At 46.7% G+C, this 18,626-nt stretch overlaps 2 protein-coding genes across 2 annotated transcripts in view; one reads left to right on the forward strand and one right to left on the reverse strand.

Annotated features, from left to right (window-relative positions):
- nt5dc1 (5'-nucleotidase domain containing 1) overlaps nt 1-18,626 on the forward strand; it is an 89,010-nt gene that overhangs the window by 6,357 nt on the left and 64,027 nt on the right. The window lies entirely within an intron of this gene.
- Nucleotides 24-5,834, reverse strand: col10a1b (collagen, type X, alpha 1b). Its single transcript, XM_085381687.1, has 3 exons — nt 5,702-5,834; nt 5,250-5,382; nt 24-1,905 (listed from the first exon to the last, which is right to left on the reverse strand). The coding sequence occupies exons 2-3, from the start codon at nt 5,365-5,367 to the stop codon at nt 53-55; spliced, it is 1,971 nt and encodes a 656-aa protein (XP_085237813.1). The 5' UTR covers nt 5,368-5,382; nt 5,702-5,834; the 3' UTR covers nt 24-52.

The raw sequence follows: 18,626 nt of genomic DNA on the forward strand, positions 1-18,626 counted from the left end.
CTGAGTATTTAAATGTTTTATAAGGTTTTGAGGTTTATTTGGATTTGTGAAATCACGTTGAGGCAATCAAGAACCCAGAGAAACCGCAGTGAACATTATCGGCAGCAAATATGCCATTACTCTCCTCATCAGGGACCTGAATATAGACTCTGTCACCTGTATACAGCTGGAGAACAGCACTGCCTGCCATCTCATCCAGGAAGCCTTTGTTGTACTCATCATAGGTGAAAAGAACTGGCTCCTCATTTCTGTAGAGGGCCACCAAAGCATTGGCACCATTGACATGAAAGTGATAGCTGAAATAGTAGAGGCCTGGGACCTGGCAGGTGAACACGCCACTGTGAGGGTCATAATGGTTCTCGCCATTGTACAGAATCTGGTTAAACTGAATAGGGGTTACCGCTGGGGGGTAGGCCGTGGTTAGCACAGCACTAAAAGCGGACATAGGAGCCTTAATCATCTGAGGCATCACAACCTCATGAGATTTGATTGGCATGCTCTTCTCATGGTGGTAGACCATTTCTCCTGGTGGACCAGGTGGTCCAGGAGGACCAGCAGGACCTGGGAGACCATCATGACCTCTGGAACCAGGAATTCCAGGAGGACCATGGGGACCAGGAATTCCCTTAGCTGTCAAGCCAGCTGGGCCAGGTGGACCTGGAAGACCTGGATGACCCTTGAATCCAGTGGGACCTGAAGGACCAGGAGGTCCAACGGGTCCCATTGGTCCAGGCAGTCCAGACTCACCGCTTTTACCTGGTGCTCCTGGGGCGCCAGTGTGTCCCTTTGGCCCTTGGGCACCATTAATACCTGGGAGTCCTGGGGCACCTTGATGGCCTTGTGAACCCTTTGGACCTTGAGCACCATTATGACCTGGGATTCCCGATGGACCTACTGCTCCAGGGGTACCTGGTTTTCCAGTGAAACCTGGAGCTCCCTGTTCTCCTTTGGTTCCTCTTGGGCCCGGTGCACCTACCATGCCAATGTCACCTTTGGGCCCAACTGGGCCTGTCTCACCCTGAAATCCTCTTGCACCTTGTGGGCCAGCTGAACCCATGGGACCAGTAGCACCTGGCTGACCGGTAAATCCAGTTGGGCCTGGCTCTCCTTTTTGACCAGTAGTTCCTGGACTACCGGGGGCTCCTCTGCTACCTGGAATTCCAGGTTCACCTGTTTTGCCAACACCTGGCATGCCAGGTGAGCCTGGTTGACCAGCAGGACCCTGTGGACCTTTTACTCCCATTGGTCCAGGCATACCTGGGGTGCCATTCTGACCGGGTTTTCCTGGTGCTCCTGTGCCTGGTTGCCCAGTATGACCCTTTGGCCCTTGCACACCCATTGGTCCAGGTGAACCATCTCTTCCAGGCTCACCAGGCTTGCCAGGTTCTCCAGGATAACCGGTGGCACCAGGTTTACCAATTCCAGGTTTTCCAGGCATTCCAGATGGGCCCATTGGCCCAACAGGCCCTGCTGGTCCTTGAACGCCAGGAACTCCAATGCCTCTCTCTCCTTTGGGTCCATGAAGACCAGGAATTCCAGGATGTCCCTTTAAACCAGGCTCTCCTCTTGGACCCATTGCTCCAGAGATCCCAGCTGGTCCAGGTTTTCCAACAGAAGAAAGTCCAGCAGGTCCAGGAGATCCAGGGGTACCAGGTGCACCTCTGTGACCCATTGGTCCAGTTGCGCCAGGCTGACCTCTTTCTCCAGGCTTTCCAGGGGCGCCTGGTTTTCCAGGGCTACCTGAGACACCAGGTTTACCTGCTTGAGTGAAACCAGGTGGTCCGGGTGGTCCAGGTGGGCCTTGTGGTCCAGTGTGTCCCACACCACTCTTTCCAGGAGGTCCAGGAGGTCCCATTGGTCCTGGCTCACCTGGAGGACCTTGAGGGCCTGGCTGGCCTTCAACAGCTAGGGATTACAAAAACCCACAAAAAAAGTAATTAATCAGTTGATAGAATGTATATGTCAAAATGTTATTATGCCTCCGTTTTTTCTGGTTTTAGCTTTTGGTCAGCTCTATCTTTATCTTTGAATTTAGTAAATGTATTGATGAACTGAAATTGAATTTATATGTTGAGATAGTGGCTTCATAATAGAGCATCTTGTGTCCATTTATTGTACAGCCTTTTATGACCCTTGAATAAACCTGACATCTGATATCTTCTCCATAAGATCACAATCTGACTTGAAACACTGATCCCTGTAAATTGTGGAGTGGGTTTTTCACAGCATGATCTTCACAGCACAGTAATCTGTGGTGTTGCTCCCACACAGTTTATGCTTGCTGGTATAAGACCCAGTTGTACCCTCTCCTATGAACAGCAGCTGTATATGTCCACCCAATACTGCACCCATCCTTTTCCTGTACTGCCCATGCTAGTAAATGTGTAGTTGGTGGCATCAAATCAACATCATCTTAATGCATTTCGTGCCATATAAAGTACAATACAAGTACAAGTAATGGCTAAAGTGGGATGAATATGTGTGCTAAACTGGTGTATAATGCCAGTTTGTAGTGGAAGTTAGTGTTCACTAAATTTACAGCTATAATATAGGTGTAGTTAAGCATAGTTCCTTTTCTCCAACAATACAAACTATTTATAGCTTTACTCCAATTTAACAGTAGATAGGGAGCATCATGGACAAAGTTGGCAGTTTGTTCTTCAAACCTAAGGTAACACACATAACTTCCAGACAGTCTAGTTGTGTTGTCTCTTGACCTCTTAACATCAAGCAGGTTGCTAGCAGACTGGTTTGGATTAGGATTAGGTTCACATATACCATGTATCAGGAGTTTTTGTCTTTTTTGAAATATGCAAATAGAAATCGTTAAAAAATGGGGGGTTAACTGCAGGATCAAAATGCATGTAAGAGATTTGATTTGAAAGGCAACATTTTTTAGTTTCTGAAAATATGCCCGTTTGGTGAAAATCAACCCTAACCTCAAGTCTTTTGCAGATGACATGGCTGAGATTAAGAGATTACATTTGTTGTTCATGCATTGGAATTTTTACTGATGACTTAAACTTACATGTATTATTTTTCAGTTTGGTACTATCTTAAAGTTAATTTAATACTTTTAGTGAAAGTAAAGTAAAGGACACAGTTTCCAGAGCTGTCTACCTTTAAGTATCTTTATAAATAATATAATTATCATTTTCATTTCTACTGTAAAAATGAAAACCTGAGCACTCTGAGCTTTAATATTAACAAGACAAATCATTTATATAAATGCTGTAGCTTTTCATCATAACTCTGGATGCATCCTTGTCAAATGAAGCCCTGTCAGAGAAACAAATCAAATGGTGCTGGCCTCTCTTTTGAGATGGTGTTTTGAGAAAAAAAAGTTCTCTGAGAGGGCTATCATTTTCCTGTCACATAAAGGCTGTGCTTGAAACCTCACAGGAGATGTTTGTCCAGAAGTGGGAATTTTTGGCAGCCAAGAAAACCACAAAATGAAGGTGATGATACTGGCCTCGGTAGCTAACCCCTGATCTGAACTGCGTGTTGCCTGTAAACACTGTGCATAGTTAGGCTCACATTCCATGTAGTGTCATTATCCACGCTCAGTTTGGCTGCTTCAGTAAATACCCCCTCAGTCTGACTCTTGATTCTGTCTTTTATATTAGAAAGACTGTTTCCATTCTTTCAGCTGAGTGAAGGTCCATTAAATTTGCTGTGGTTTGTTTGGGAGATTTACTGTTTGAACTTATGAGAGCATTTCTCTGCAGCCTGTATAGGTTTTTTTCCCCTTGTAATTGTATGGTGTGATTTTAATACCACAAGGCACTTTGCGAGGGCGTGCCTGCAACGTGGTCGCAGCATCTGTTTTGGAGATTTGTCAAATTTGAGCTTGCATTGTTGACTTTGAAATCTAGATTTACGTAAAGGCACACAAGTCAAACCACATCAGAGCAAAGCAGCAGAAATAAGTCCTTCTGAAAGTTTGACTCTTTGTTTTGTTGGGGTATAAAATTTAGTTTTAGGCATCATCTTGGTTGCTGTGTCATAACTACTGCTTTGTTTTTTATGACACATGCAGTATACACAGCTTTCCTCTTTAAACTTAATTTATCCAGAGCACAAGTGCTTGCTTACAGCCCTACCCCACCTTTCAGTTATATACAGCGGTACACAGCAGTTTACTTGGCCTGCTTGATAGCACTTAATTAAGGAGGGTGGCACTTTCCATATGTATATGAGTCAGGAGTTTGCCAGGATATGTGACATTCGTAGCGATGATAATTATGATGAGGATAATGACGTGTAGCTTGTTGAAAGATTGTCTTCAACCTATGTAAAAGGCTGCTGTGTTTGCAGGGTTCATGCAGGTTATCAGATCAGCGGTGACAGCTCAAACGGCAATTTTTGTCGTGAGGTGGTGACTTGAAAACCTTGCTTTGAGTTTCCTTTTTAAACCTCTTAATGTCCACCAGGTTGCTGGCAACCAGTTTATCGTAAGGGACGGAGTTAGGCTTAGGTTCACATCTCCTCCCTTTATATGGAATATTCAGGCTAGCATACCCAAACTGGAATCTTGTAACAGTATGAGGCAAAAATGTCTGTAAAAGGCAAAATCTTCAAGTTTTTAAAGCTATGCTTATTTAGTATGTGGCTAGAACCCTACATGGTTTGCAAGCAACCCAGTGAATATTATAAGTTTTATTAAAAATTACTACTATTTTATTTTGGTCAAGTTTTTAAACCTTTATACCTTTTGTAACTTAATGTCCACCAGGTCAGTGCTGACCTTTGTAGAGTTTGGTGAACTGTACGCTTAAAATAAATGTATGCCCAATGCAGGATCTTGTAGTTTCTGACAGTATGTGGCTAAAATGAAACCCGACCATGACCATGACCCTGGTCTTCAGTAACCTGGTGGGCATTAAAGATGGTAGTATTGGAATGATATGGCTTAATTCATCTTATTCATCATTTGTACTGTTTCCCTCATTTTTCCAGCAATAGAGCAGGTTACAAAATATGACAAGTGTCATCTATTCCTTTTTAGCACTTTCATTTGGTTTTAACTGCTCAACAAAAATGTGATGGATTATGAAACTGATGGAGTCTAAAAGAGGTGTGCGTTCCAGCCTGCAGTCATTTGAACACTGGGCTTGTCTGGAGTTAACATACTAAAAGAAATAGATGCACTTTTTGCATGTTTTTTTAAGGCATGTTTTCTATTCTGGCTCCTCCTCGATTTGTTATTGGGATTTTTATGAAAATAAAACACACACAATAAAACTCACCATGACTCTTGACAGGGTAGGGAGTCTTGCTCACTTTTGGGACATGATAATACCTCTCAGGCGTTGCCTCAGCTAATGCTAGGAGGACGAGGAGGAGGCTTGTTACCCTCAGGTCCATCTTGTGACGCTAAACCTGCAAAGACAAAAAAGAAAATCACTTTTATGAGAAAAAGCATCTTCACATACAATCAGTGCAAGTGGAGGAGATGGCCAAAAATTAAACTGGCTTGTCCTTTTAAAAAAAAAAAAAAAGTCATACATCTATTGATTCACTGCTAGAGGAATATTTTGTTGGATCGGCACTCTCAGGTGCAATCTCTCTCCTGGTGTAAACCCAGCTGCAGCACATGGCTCATTACAGTCAGCACTCTGACCCACCTCTCAGTCAGAGCCAGGCTCCAGCTGGGAATCCCCTGATACATTCCCCTGAAATCAGGCAAAAGCCACCTTACCGGGAAGGTTTAGGCCTCTGGAGAAACAGTGGGGAACTTGGGAGGCTGCTGTCCCGGCGTGGTGCTCGTATATCCTTAGTTGTGGAGTCTCTCTTGACTGAGCGGCTGCTGCTGCTTCCCAGGGCACTGGGCTCAAGGTATTTATACTGGTCTTTAGCAGCGTGGAGGATCTGCCTGCTGGAAGTTCCTCCCTTATTCTGATGTCATCTTTAATGATGGTGCCATGTCACTTGTCACTCTAGGGTGATTTTCTCTCTCTCTCTCTCCTCACTCCTTCTGGTTCTCTCTGTCTGTGCGGAGCAGCAGCAGTCAGGGGATTCCTAGCAGACTTTCTATGGGTGACATGTCCCAGTGAGGGTGATCTGTGAACATAACACCTTTAACAGCTCTTTTGACTGGCACTCTTGTGACAGATGTCTGCGTTAGTGTCCCTGTTTAGCATTTTTAATTGCACAAACATAGGTGTTTTCTTAAAGTCTAAAAACATCAAGTTATTGACTAAGTGGGTTGTGACGGGATGTTTTTTCTGGAAAAGTAAAGACTGCAAGTCTGACAATATTTTCCTCCAGTCGGAAGGCTCTGTACTGGTCAGGCTGTGGTGTGCTATACGGAGCAGACAGCTATTTTCAGTCACATTGGGTTAAATGTGAATTTGCACCCATCTTTTAATGGGTGCTGGAAACTTTCCCTTTCTCATGTGTAATTTTCAGCAGACTGTGTGTATTCTTCTAAACGCATTTCCAAACTCAGCAGTCTGACCTTTCATTTGTGTTCAGGTTTATATTTCTCAGAGTAAAAACATGTCATGATGCTGGCATGTTTATGTCTGTATATTGTCTGTGTAATTTTTGCAAACCAGTCTGTGGTTTTTGAGGCTGAGATCCACAGTGCAGCTTTGAAACACCAGGAGGCAGAAGTGAGGTTTTTTTCTAAGACGCTCACCTGCTTCGTCCTGTGAGAAGCCTCCTGTTTGCGCTTCAGGCTCAGGGAGCTGGGTGCTGCTCTACCAGTGCAGCTGGAGGATAGCTGGAGTGAAGTTATTGTTAGTGTGGGATTTTTTGTTTTTGTTTTTTTTTTAATGGCAGTCTGTGTTACAGAGAAAAAAAACCTAAATTGTGTAATTGGACAATGATCTAAAGCTACATATCTGAAAAAGGCATTCTGCTTTAGTTTTAATGTTTAACAACAGTCATTTACTAATCATTTAAGATCAATGTTTAGACAAAAATAATAAAAACATATTAAAACCTTCTTTCAAAATAAATGATCACTTTGCTGTCTGCAACACATTTTTAAAAAGTTGTGAAAGAGGCAGCAATAATTGTACGGTTTTTACTAAGTTAACTACCTTTAATTTAGCAAACTCCCACCGTAAGGGTGTGTTTTAACTGATGAAACTGTGTCGTACTCAGGCTCGGACATCTGATTGCTGCCTTTTATAAGTTTATTCCACAACCATAAACTAACACCAGTACAGTAACCGTGCCTTTACAGATGCCAGGTAATCAACTGAAAGACACAAAATAAAACAACCATACAACATTAACAAAGCAACACTATTAATGACAGTACAGTTTAGTAATAGTCATATTTATAGCTTTAACACGTTACTTGGTTAACACAGAAACTCACCAGCTCGGCTTCATCAGTCATAACAGCGATATCAATGAAAAGAAGATCCGGCAGGTAGGATCTATGAGCGGCCGTTAACACGTACCATCCCAGACTTAGATAAATCACTCCGTCTTAAATAAATTTGTCATTTAAAGCAAATATGAGTCTGGCTGATAATAAATCACAACAAACAAATTGGCATGTTAGTAATATGGGAAGAAACCACACAATAATAGACTAGGACAGTTATCTAATATCAAGCAAAAAAATAAACAGTAATTAGGAGAAAAAAAAGAGCATCCCAGAGAAACTGAATCCCTCAGAAGTAAAGATGAGAATGAAACACTTTTTGGGCAAATAGTTTCATAGAGTAGTAGATTTTAAGAGAATTCTGGGATTTTAGCATTTACAATACATAATAGAAAACAATCCCTTTATGCAACAGATAGGGCTGAAAACCAATACTGCATGATGGTGATGATTATATAAGTCTTTATTGTCAACATGTTTGAAGAAAACGTGGTCAAGGCCCTTTTTCCTTCCTGTACTGTACCTTGAAAAAACATATTTTTTGCGCTTTTTAAAGTGGGGGATGTTTATACATTGCTTCAGGGTTAGAGTAGGTTGTAGGGAGTTGTGATCTTTGGGTCTTTAGACAGCACTACATCATTCTGTAAATCACAACACGGGCACAGGACCACTCCAGAAACCACTGAACAATGAATTAGAGCCAAGTTTATTTAAGATGGATTGACAAGAAGTGGTGTGTGCTAATAATCAAACCCGCTTATTATCAGCACCAAGTTAAAATAGCAGGACAATGCCAAACTCCCCTGCCAGCAGTCTAGACCTGCTACCCTCTGAAAGTGTTATGAAATGGAAGCTTGAATAAGAAAACATGTGCCATTCAAGACTGTAGCAGTTGTAGCAATTGGACTCTTCACTTCCACAATGCTTATGCTACAGTCATAGTAGGCAAAACAGTGACCAGAGGTTGTGGTGCAAACAAAATTATTGCAACCATGTGCAGTGAACTTGTGATTTCAATGCTTTTGGTTCCTTCAAGATACTAACCCCAAGTTGCTCTCCGATGCATCCATCGGAGTATGAATGTGTGTGAGTGTAGTTAGAAAGTACTCAGTATAGAGGTAGTGCTTGTGAGAATGGGTGTGACTGGGTGAATGTGGCGTGTTGTATAGAGCTCTTTGAGTACTCTGGGAGAGTAGAAAAGCGCTATATAAGAATCAGTCCATTTACCATTTAGATGACTGAGTGGACCATCTATCTTTTATCACACTTGTAGCTGTGGCCAGTAGGTTCTCATATGACATCAGTTGGCTAGAACAAGCTTTGGTTTGGCTACAAGTTAATAGCTTGAAGCCAAGCAAGCAGTTGTAATTTATCTAGGAGTTGCCATACTGAGATTGGGGATGGGCATTTAAAGCAAAAATACTATTTGATGTTCACAGAGAACTATTCGGACTAATTCCATCTTTAACTGTGGGAGATGCTCTAATGGGTGTCACCACTGGTTTTGTAGCTTAACCAAAGGTCAAGACCGTGGCCATGGTTAACTCTGGCTCCACCCTTCCTGGTAAGATTGAGTCTCATTAGGCTCCACTCGCAGCCCATGTGATATTTATACATTCAGTGAGTAGTTTTTTTTAAATTGGTTTTTCTGTTTCTCTTTCTGCCTCACATGACATTTTTTTACACATGTCAAGTAGAATAAATGCAAAATTCAGTAAGCAAAAAAAAAAAAAGAAATCAATGAAATTAACAAAATCAAATTAATGAAATAAGAATAAATAATTGTATTATCAATAAACATCATGAATTGTATCTAAAAGTGGTTGTGAAGTAATCCTGATGATAGCCTGACATGGTTGAGGTTGACAACCAGTACAACTCTGACTCATGACTTATCCAAGTAATGCTTTCTGCAGCTTAAACTGTGTTAACTTCCTGATCTTCATCAGCTTACATCTGCTGTACATAAGAATCGTGACTGGCCTGGGACTGTGTAATATATCTGTGGTTTTAGAAAAGCCTTTCCTCCGCTTTCACCGTATCATTTACCCTGCCAGCCACAGATGAGCATTCAGCGAGCCATGGGCCTCTTCGGTAAACTCTTTGAATGAAATGACAGAGTAGCGTGGGAGGTGGAGTCGACATTTAACAAGTTTCTAAGCTGCAGATACGCCATTGCATCTCACCATGAAAGTGGCAGTGACCGCAGTGATAGCTTTAACACGTTACTTGGTTAACACAGAAACTCACCAGCTCGGCTTCATCAGTCATAACAGCGATATCAATGAAAAGAAGATCCGGCAGGTAGGATCTATGAGCGGCCGTTAACACGTACCATCCCAGACTTAGATAAATCACTCCGTCTTAAATAAATTTGTCATTTAAAGCAAATATGAGTCTGGCTGATAATAAATCACAACAAACAAATTGGCATGTTAGTAATATGGGAAAAAACCACACACCTCCCACTTGGGCTACGTGCCAGACTAAGTAGGCCACAATAACCAGTAGCAATAAACACTAATATAGAAAACAAAAAGTCTTATAACAGTGTTTTAAACAGGTTGGGCCTGGTCCCCACACCCAAGAGTCCCCAATCTGCAAGTATCTCCTGGGTACTCAGGGGGATGAACCACGTTCCTCTTGCTCCTCTACTGGCAGTAACACCACCAACCTCCTTACGTCCCTGTGGAGAATGGTGGAATGACATGGTTCCCTGTCCTTCCTTGCCTGAGACCAGTTGATGGGACGACTACAACAAATCCTTACTTTGACATCTCGAACAACACCTAGGTGATCCGGATCTGCCTCCTCCACGCGGCCCAGCTTGAAACGACCCCTAAGTGCGTTCTGATCTGCCACCCAGACAAGGTCCCCAACAGAAACATTTCTCGCCGGGGCATGCCATTTTTGCCGAACAAACAGGTGCGGCCCGGCCAACTGACTCCAGCGTCTCCAAAACTTGTCCACTTCCACCTGGACTGCACGTAGACGACTGAATGGGTAGGCAGGGAACTCAAAACCCATGTTGTCGCCCCTGGGCCCTGCCCGACCCAACAACAAAGAGTTTGGTGTCAACACATCTACAATTTCTTCCTGAATTTGAGCTCTGGCCCCGATAGGCCTCTCATTGGTGAGGTTGGCCGCCAAATAGAGGAGGGTTTGGAATTCCAGAGCAGTCAAGTTTCCCTCCTCACCAACGTTACTCAACGCCCTTTTCAACACGCGAACAGCTGCCTCTGCTGCTCCATTCCGGTGTGGGGAGTCCGCTGGACTAAACTCCCACATCCAGTCAGACCCAACTACGGCTGCCTTTCTTTGGATCTCGTCTTTGTCGATACCCGCAAGGAAATCATAGAGCTCCTTCAGCGCAGGTTTAGCTCCCACGAAATTGGTCCCCTGGTCAGACCAGAGTTTCTTGGGGTGACCCCTCAGGGCAGTAAACCGCTGGTATGCCTTCAGGAAGCCCTCAGTTGACAGATCTTCAACTATGTCTGCATGAACTGCTCTTGAGGCCATACAGCTAAAAACCACGCCCCAAACTTTCTTCTTCACTCGTCGTCTTACTGAGTCTCTGACAAAATATGGACCAAACAAGTCCAAAGTAGTGTACTCAAAAGGGGCTGCTGGCGTAGTACGTACGGGAGGAAGATCACTCATCACCTGAGTGCATAGCTTGGCCCTGCACTTTCTGCAACTTACGCACGAATCAATCACCTTCCGTACGATCCTGGGACCTTGAACTACCCAGCCCCTCTTCCTCATCCGAAGAAGGGTGGCAGAAACACCTTCGTGGTTGACACGATGGGCGTCCTCAGCGAGGAGAGAGCTTAACCGACACTTGTAGGGGATCAAAGGGACCCCGGACCTCTCCTCCTCAACGGATTGAATCCGACCATAGCACATCAAGAGCCCCGTTGTTTTATCCTTGCGCACAACCAGGCGGTTGAGCGTCGTCGTAGGGAAAGTCACACCTGCTTGGGCGGCGAGGCATAAGTCCTGAAACACCTCTACTCGCTCCTGAGCCGTGGGCACTGCCTCCCACTTTAATCCTACAGCAGTTCGACCCCTGCCAGATAACCAAAAGCGCAAGGCTCTGTGGACATAAGCTATGACCCCACAGAGCTTGGCTAGAGAATTGAACCGTGAAAGATCTACTTGATTTATCAAGGCTGAACCCCAGCACTCCTTGATCCTGCAGACATTAGAAGCAACAGAAGGAGACCCCTTAGTCTCAAAAGACGTAACCTTGTTGCTGAATGGTAAAAGCTCTGGACTTACTCGGCCGCCGACCACGGCTTTGACGCTATCAAAACCATCTGGAGTAGTCTGCGCCCTTTCCTGCGACCTTGTTAAGATGGCAGAAAAAGCCTTTCTTTGGAGTCGACTGACGACTTCTCTAGTCCCAGAGGCCACCTCTGCAGCTGACTTTATGGGCCATTCCTCTACTGGCTTGGTTAGGAACATGGGACCGGTCTCCCATGAAGAGCCCTCACCAAGCTGCTCAGGGGAACATCCTCTTGTGACCAGGTCAGCCACGTTGAACTGGCCAGGAAGCCACCACCAGTCGGTCACAGGCCCAGCCTTCTGTATCTCTCCCACTCGATTGGCAAAGAAGGTCTGGAACCCGTAACTCTCCCGTTGGATGGCACCTAACACAGTCTGACTGTCCAGAAAATGGTACCAACGATCTATTTCCAACCGACTGTACTTCAGAAAGTAACCTTTCAGGCGAGTGGCAAAAACAGCTCCACAAATCTCTGCCTTGACAGCATCTCCCTTTTGTTCAATTGGAGTCAATTTGGCCTTGGACTCCACGAGCCGGGTCTTAACCCCTCCAGATGTTTCCCAGCGCAGGTAGAGGACCGCTCCGTATGAGTCACAACTTCCATCAGAGAACGTGATCCCCCAGGGTTTACCCACCCAGCCGGATGGTGTAATACTCCTGGGAAAGATGATGGTACTCAGCCGCGCGTACTCCTCAAAGAGCTTGATCGCTCTCCCACGTAGTTCACTAGACAGCGGCTTATCCCACGTATCCTTAGTCAGTATCCCGGCCTCCTGAAAGGCTCTTCTGACAAGAATAACACCTTTCTGCTTCAGGGGCGTCGCCAGACCAAGGGGGTCATAGAGCCCTGCTACCTGACTTAGAAGCATACGGTGGGTGAGGGGATTTGGCGTCTTCTCCCCTATGTTCTCCTCAGTGAGGTCTACTTGAGTACGCATCTTTTTCTTTCTTGCGGAGAAGTTAATAGCCACCATGAGGAAGAGCTTGTCTTCTTCCACGAGATAACCCACACCCAAGGCCTTGTTGTCCTCGGTCCGCAGCTGGTTGGGCAACATGATGGTTTCTGGTTCGGCAGGAACAGCACCTTGCCTCCCACTAAAGCCAGACCGCACCCAAGGCTTGAGGTAAAACCCACCATGCTTGAGAATGGTTTCAACCCCCTCAAGGATCTCGCTCAGTCTCTCAAGGTCGTTGTGGGACACAAGGATGTCATCCACGTAAGTATCCTCTTCAATGACACGTCTTTCTTCCACTCTGTTGACAAACTGTGGCAGAAGGGCAGTCTCTCGCATGGCAACCTGAGCGATACAACCTGCAGGCTTGTCACCCATGTTCACACGCACCACAGCATAATCCTTGATGTCCTCCTCCAGGGAATGCCTCCACAAGAAGCGGTGAACATGCACCTCTTGATCCTCCAGCCATACAGAGTTATACATTTTGGAGACATCCCCTATTGCCGCATGCTCTCCCTCCCGGAAATGGAGCAGCACTGCCCTAATGGGATTCAGGACATCTGGGCCTTTCATCAAGATGCTGTTCAAACTAACACCTCTGTACACCTGGCTGCTGTCCCAAACGAGCCTCACCGGCGTGGTGTTCAGAATCAGAATCAGAATCAGAATACTTTATTGATCCCTGGGGGAAATTATTTTTTGTTACAGTGCTCCATTTTAAACCAACATTAAGACAAGACAGACAATACGCTAACTAAGAATAGTACAATATATACATATATATACATACATACATACATAAGTCACTTATAAATAAATATTTGGAAAAGAAACGTGTAGTTGTAGCAGCAAACAGTGTGTTAAGTGGATGCGTTGTACAGGGAGATGGCCACAGGCAGGAATGATTTCCTGTGTCGTTCAGTGGTGCTTTTCGGTAATCTCAGTCTCTCACTGAACGAGCTCCTGTGACTGACCAACATGTCATGGAGTGGGTGGGAGGTGTTATCCAACATTGTCTTTATCTTGGACAGCATCCGCCTCTCCGACACCACCTTGAGGGAGTCCAGCTCCATCCCCACAACATTGCTGGCCTTACGGATCAGTTTATTAAGTCTGTTGGCATCTGCGACCCTCAGCCTGCTCCCCCAGCATGCAACAGCATAGAGGATCGCACTGGCCACAACAGACTCATAGAAAATCCTCAGCATTTTCTGGCAGATGTTGAAGGACCTCAGTCGCCTCAAAAAATAGAGACGACTCTGGCCCTTCCTGTAAAGTGCTGTGGTGTTTTTAGCCCAGTCCAGTTTATTGTCAATGTGTACTCCAAGGTATTTATAGTCCTCCACAATGTCAACACTGACCCCCTGGATTGAAACAGGGGTCAAGTGTTTCCTGGTCTTCCTGAAGTCCACGATCAGTTCCTTGGTCTTTGCCACGTTGAGCTGCAGATGATTCTGCTCACACCACGTGACAAAGGAGTCGACCACAGCCCGGTACTCTGTCTCATCATCCCTGCTGATGCATCCAACCACCGCAGAGTCATCAGAAAACTTCTGAAGATGGCAGGTCTCTGTGCAGTGGCTGAAGTCTGTGGTGTAGAGGGTGAAGAGGAAGGGGGAGAGGACAGTCCCCTGTGGTGCCCCTGTGTTGCTAATCACCTTGTCAGACACACACTGTGGGAGACGTACAGATTGTGGTCTTCCTGTCAGGTAATCAACAATCCAGGACACCAGAGAAGCATCCACCTGCATCGCTGCTAACTTATCACCCAGGAGGGTCGGCCTGATGGTGTTGAAAGCACTGGAAAAGTCAAAAAACATGACCCTCACAGTGCTCGCCGGCTGGTCCAGATGGGTGTAGACACGATTGAGCAGGTAGATGATGGCGTCCTCTGTTCCGAGACGAGGCTGATAAGCGAACTGAAGGGGATCCAGATGTGGTCTTACTATGGGTCGCAGCTGGTCCAGGATGAGCCTTTCCAGGGTCTTCATGATGTGGGAGGTCAGTGCCACGGGCCTGTAATCCTGGGGGCCACTGGGACGAGGCGTCTTTGGTACAGGGACGAGGCATGATGTCTTCCACATCACCGGGACCCTCTGCAGACTCAGACTCAGCATAAACAGTTTATGAAAGACTCCACACAGCTGGGGGGCACAGGTCTTGAGGACAAGGGGACTCACTCCGTCTGGTCCAGCAGACTTGCCTGAGTGAAGTCTCCTCATTTGCATCTCAACCTGGTATTGAGTGAAGGTGATGGGTGGGGGAGGGGTGTCAGGACTCTCACAGGAGGCAACATGTGAAGAGAGAGGCTGGCACAGTGGTGTGGCTCTGGATTCCAGGCTGACTACAGGTGAGGTTGTGGGGGTGGGAGCAGACACTGTGGAGTCGAATCTATTGAAAAACAGATTCAACTCGTCGGCTCTATTCTCACCTCCCTCAGCTCCCCTGCTGTTGGTTGGCCTGAATCCAGTGATGGTCTTCATGCCCCTCCATGAAGTGTGGGTTGGGCGCCATCAGATGGTTTATCCACCACACCGCTCCTTTCCACTCGTCCAACACCGTCTGGGAAAGCTGGATAGCGGCCCCCCTAGCCAGCATGTCGCACACCTGCTTAGCATAAGCTGCCTTCCATAGCGGATCTTTCTCGAGGCGCTTTTCTGACTTCAGGAAAGTCGCCTCCACAGCTTTGCGGTTGTTAGGCAGGGTCGCAGGGTCCTCTTTCCAGGGATATTTAGCATCCCAATGGGGTTTGTCACTATGATTGTCACTCAGCTTGAAGGTTAGACCTCCTCTGATGATCTCCAACTCTCTTTCATCAGCAAGTGACATTTCTTTCCCTCCAGGGGCGCACTTCCCGCAGCGGCACCCGCCACACATGGGATCACAGGCGGCACCAATACTGTCCCACTGCAGCCATTTGATGATCTCAGTGTTGGATGTAGCCGTGGTACCGACTTCTACGCCGTTCTTTGGTTTTGGGCAGCAGTTATGGAGGGCCACAACTCTCTGAGACTCCGCCCTCATGGAGCATGCAAAATGGGTCGATGAGAGTCGTGCAGTCACCTCCACATCTTCAAACAGATCTGGGTGTGCACCACTGATGGTTTTCCCCAACGGACCATCCCACAGAACCAAGTCACCGCACCTCATCATTCTCTGGGGGGCTAGACGACCCTCCCGGGTGCTGATGAGTAGCTCAATCTTTTCCGGGCGAATCAGTTCCCCGGGTTCGACGGAGCCTGGGAAAAACTTCTCCAGGCGCCCCGAGTCCACGACGTGACCCACATTGGCAATCTCTTCTAATCCATAGCAAACCATCTCATGGAGTCGCCATGTTCCCTTCTTTGTGGCTACTTTTATGCTCACCAGGTATCTCTTTGTCTCTACTTTTGCCTCCATGCCACCAACACCATGAACAACTAAGGTGATTGGTTCACCAGGCAGACCAAGCCTCTCCGCTGCCTCGTGGGTGATATAATTCGTGTCAGAGGCTAAATCGATGAGTGCTCCAATCCAGTCTCCCCTCTTGGTGGTGACGTCCAACAACATCATGAGGACCGGGAGCTCCTTCAGACAACTCTCATCTTCTGAGCCTCTGCCAGCCCACAACTTTGAAGTTACTTTGTTTGTGCAAGCCAGCTGCTCCGGGGACAGACCTAGGCCAGCAAACACAGCCTCTTGCTCTTCCGTCGGGCCTCGGGGTTCTCTCCTTTTATCCCCTTTTATCCCTTGCCTAGCTGCATCTTTCCTAGTTGGGATCTTAAGACACAGGAAGAAATGGTGATCCGATGAGGCATCACCCCTTCTGCATCCTTCATTACGACACAGAAAGTTTTTACTACACGGGTCATCACTCCCATGAGAGTCCAGACACCTGGGACATACTTTTGTCTTTTTCACGTAAACTCTCCGCTCTGACGGGTTGGCCTTTTTAAACATCTTACAGCGGTATAAACGCCCTGTGTGACCCTCTTCGCCACACAAACAGCAAGGATTCTGTGACAGCTCACCTCTCGTCTCGCTCGCAGTAGCCTTGGTGAACGAACGTCTCTCTATCCTCCGATCAGGCCTCTCTTTTGGTTTCTCGCGGGGGCTCGGATCGGCTGCCCTGGCAGTATTAGACTGTCTGATGGATTGCAACTGCTCCAGTTGCACCAGAACTGTCTTCTGATCTTTCAGGAACTGCCATAGCTTATCAAACCGGTTCTGTGGACTGACATCATTGACAGGATCACATCGGTACAAAAGCCACCTTTCTTTCATACTGTCCGGCAGCTTACTCTCAAGTGACCGGATCACTAACTGATTTTTTATGGCATCTTCACAACCTAGGTCTATTAAGTCCAACAGCGCCCTCTCTACAGCTTGGATCAACTGTAAAACCTCTCTGGGTTTGTTGTTGCGCACGCCCGGTAACTCCTGTAGCTCAAGTACAATGTCATCTGCTATCTGTGATACGTCACCATAACAGTCCTCTAAAACTCGGAAAACCTCACTCGCTGTACGGCAGTGAGACAGCCTAAGTTCACATTTTACTGGATCAGCAATACTGTCCATCAGGTGGAAGAGCCTGCACTCCGGGGAACCTGTGGGTTCCGCTAACGCTTGGAGGATCCCCCAGTTACTCTTCCAGCGTCAGTAGCTTCTCCTGTCCCCAAAGAACTTTGGTAGGCTCAGGGGTGCGAGTGCGATCCTTGTTCCGAGTGATCCTTGAGAGACGGTAGACGTGCTCTGTCCTGCCCCAGCGCCATTGGGTCTCACACCATGCACTCCTCGAAGCTGCTGTGGCGTGCCTGAGAGGCCAGGGTTGAACACAGGACTCCCCAGACCCTGGTATAGTGGTCCCTGTGGTGGCGCTTGAAGGGCTGCAATGGAAGGACTTGCAGCTCGTGCTCCATCGGGGCCACCTTCATCAATAACCTGGTTACTACTGCCCACTGCGGCACTTTGGCATGCAGCAGGGTGCACGTCAGCATCTAGCGCACCACTGGCACGCGCTGGGCCATCATCTCCACCGGTCGCAGTGGGCCCACTGGGCTTGCTAGTGCTGGTCGTCACTCCACCGTCAGCGCCACCTTCATCACTGCTTTCACCTTCACTGCTAGTCCTGCTTCTAAGGTCGCCACACCCAGATCTCCTTCTTCCATCTAGGGTGGTAGCCAGCAGCACCATAGCCACTCTCTTCCTTTCCTTGAACTCTTTGAGACAAGCTCGCATAACGTTCACTTCTTTCTCTGGAACATAACGATCCCACTTATGCACAAACTCACTCAGAGCTTCCTCTCGGCCTTCCACAGCAGGGAGCATTGAATCAAACTGATCCTGTTTTATTTGACCCGTTTTGAGCGCTTCCACCTGGCTAATCATATCTTTTAGGTCAACTCTTAGACTGTCAAACTGACCTGATGCACAACGAGACCATGACGCTTCCTTTAGCTTCATTTCTGTGGTCTGGTATTTTGAGCGGCAGTCCTGCAGCTTCTTCTCCACCTCAGCTATTTCTGCTGCAAGCCCACTTGCATCTTCTTCTTCCATAGCAGCGATGTAATCAAAACTGCTATCACAAACCTCACTATAACTGTCTTTGAGTGTCCTACTTTCACACATGAGGTCATGTTCAGTCAGAAGGTCAATGTTAAAGGCAATGGAATTGGCTTTCCTAGTAAAAACTGCTTGCGCAGAGGACCGCCTTTTCTTTAATTCTTCTCGGGATGCCATACTGACTTTTCCTTCTTGTTTATTACCGGCGTTATTCCTTTGCCCTCAACAAAGATGGCGGCGACCCACTTCCGGTCGCTTAGCGGCTAGTAACTGAATTAAAAGTTCGTTTTCGGCGGCCGGCTTATCCTATGCCAGCGCCCTAATAGTCCCAGCAAAGAAATCCACACACAGTCTCTCACGTACGAGGGCTTGACGGTGTTTTGAGAACGAAGTCACGTCGATCGGCCGTGTCGATCGGCCGTGTCGATCGGCCGTGTCGATCGGCCGTGTCGATCGGCCGTGTCGATCGGCCGTGTCGATCGGCCGGGCTCCGTCT

This window comes from Rhamphochromis longiceps, linkage group LG15 (genome assembly GCF_057381845.1).
Source record: "Rhamphochromis longiceps isolate RC_006_pf linkage group LG15, R_longiceps_female_GT1.1, whole genome shotgun sequence".
NCBI lineage: Eukaryota > Metazoa > Chordata > Actinopteri > Cichliformes > Cichlidae > Rhamphochromis > Rhamphochromis longiceps.

What these genes read in the sequence shown, in the direction of transcription:
- col10a1b (XM_085381687.1), bottom strand. Translation starts at nt 5,367, where the DNA reads ATGGACCTGAGGGTAACAAGCCTCCTCCTCGTCCTCCTAGCATTAGCT. An exon ending in CTACCCTGTCAAGAGTCATG is followed by an intron (nt 1,906 to 5,249) that starts GTGAGTTTTATT and finishes TGTAATCCCTAG; the next exon opens with CTGTTGAAGGCCAGCCAGGC.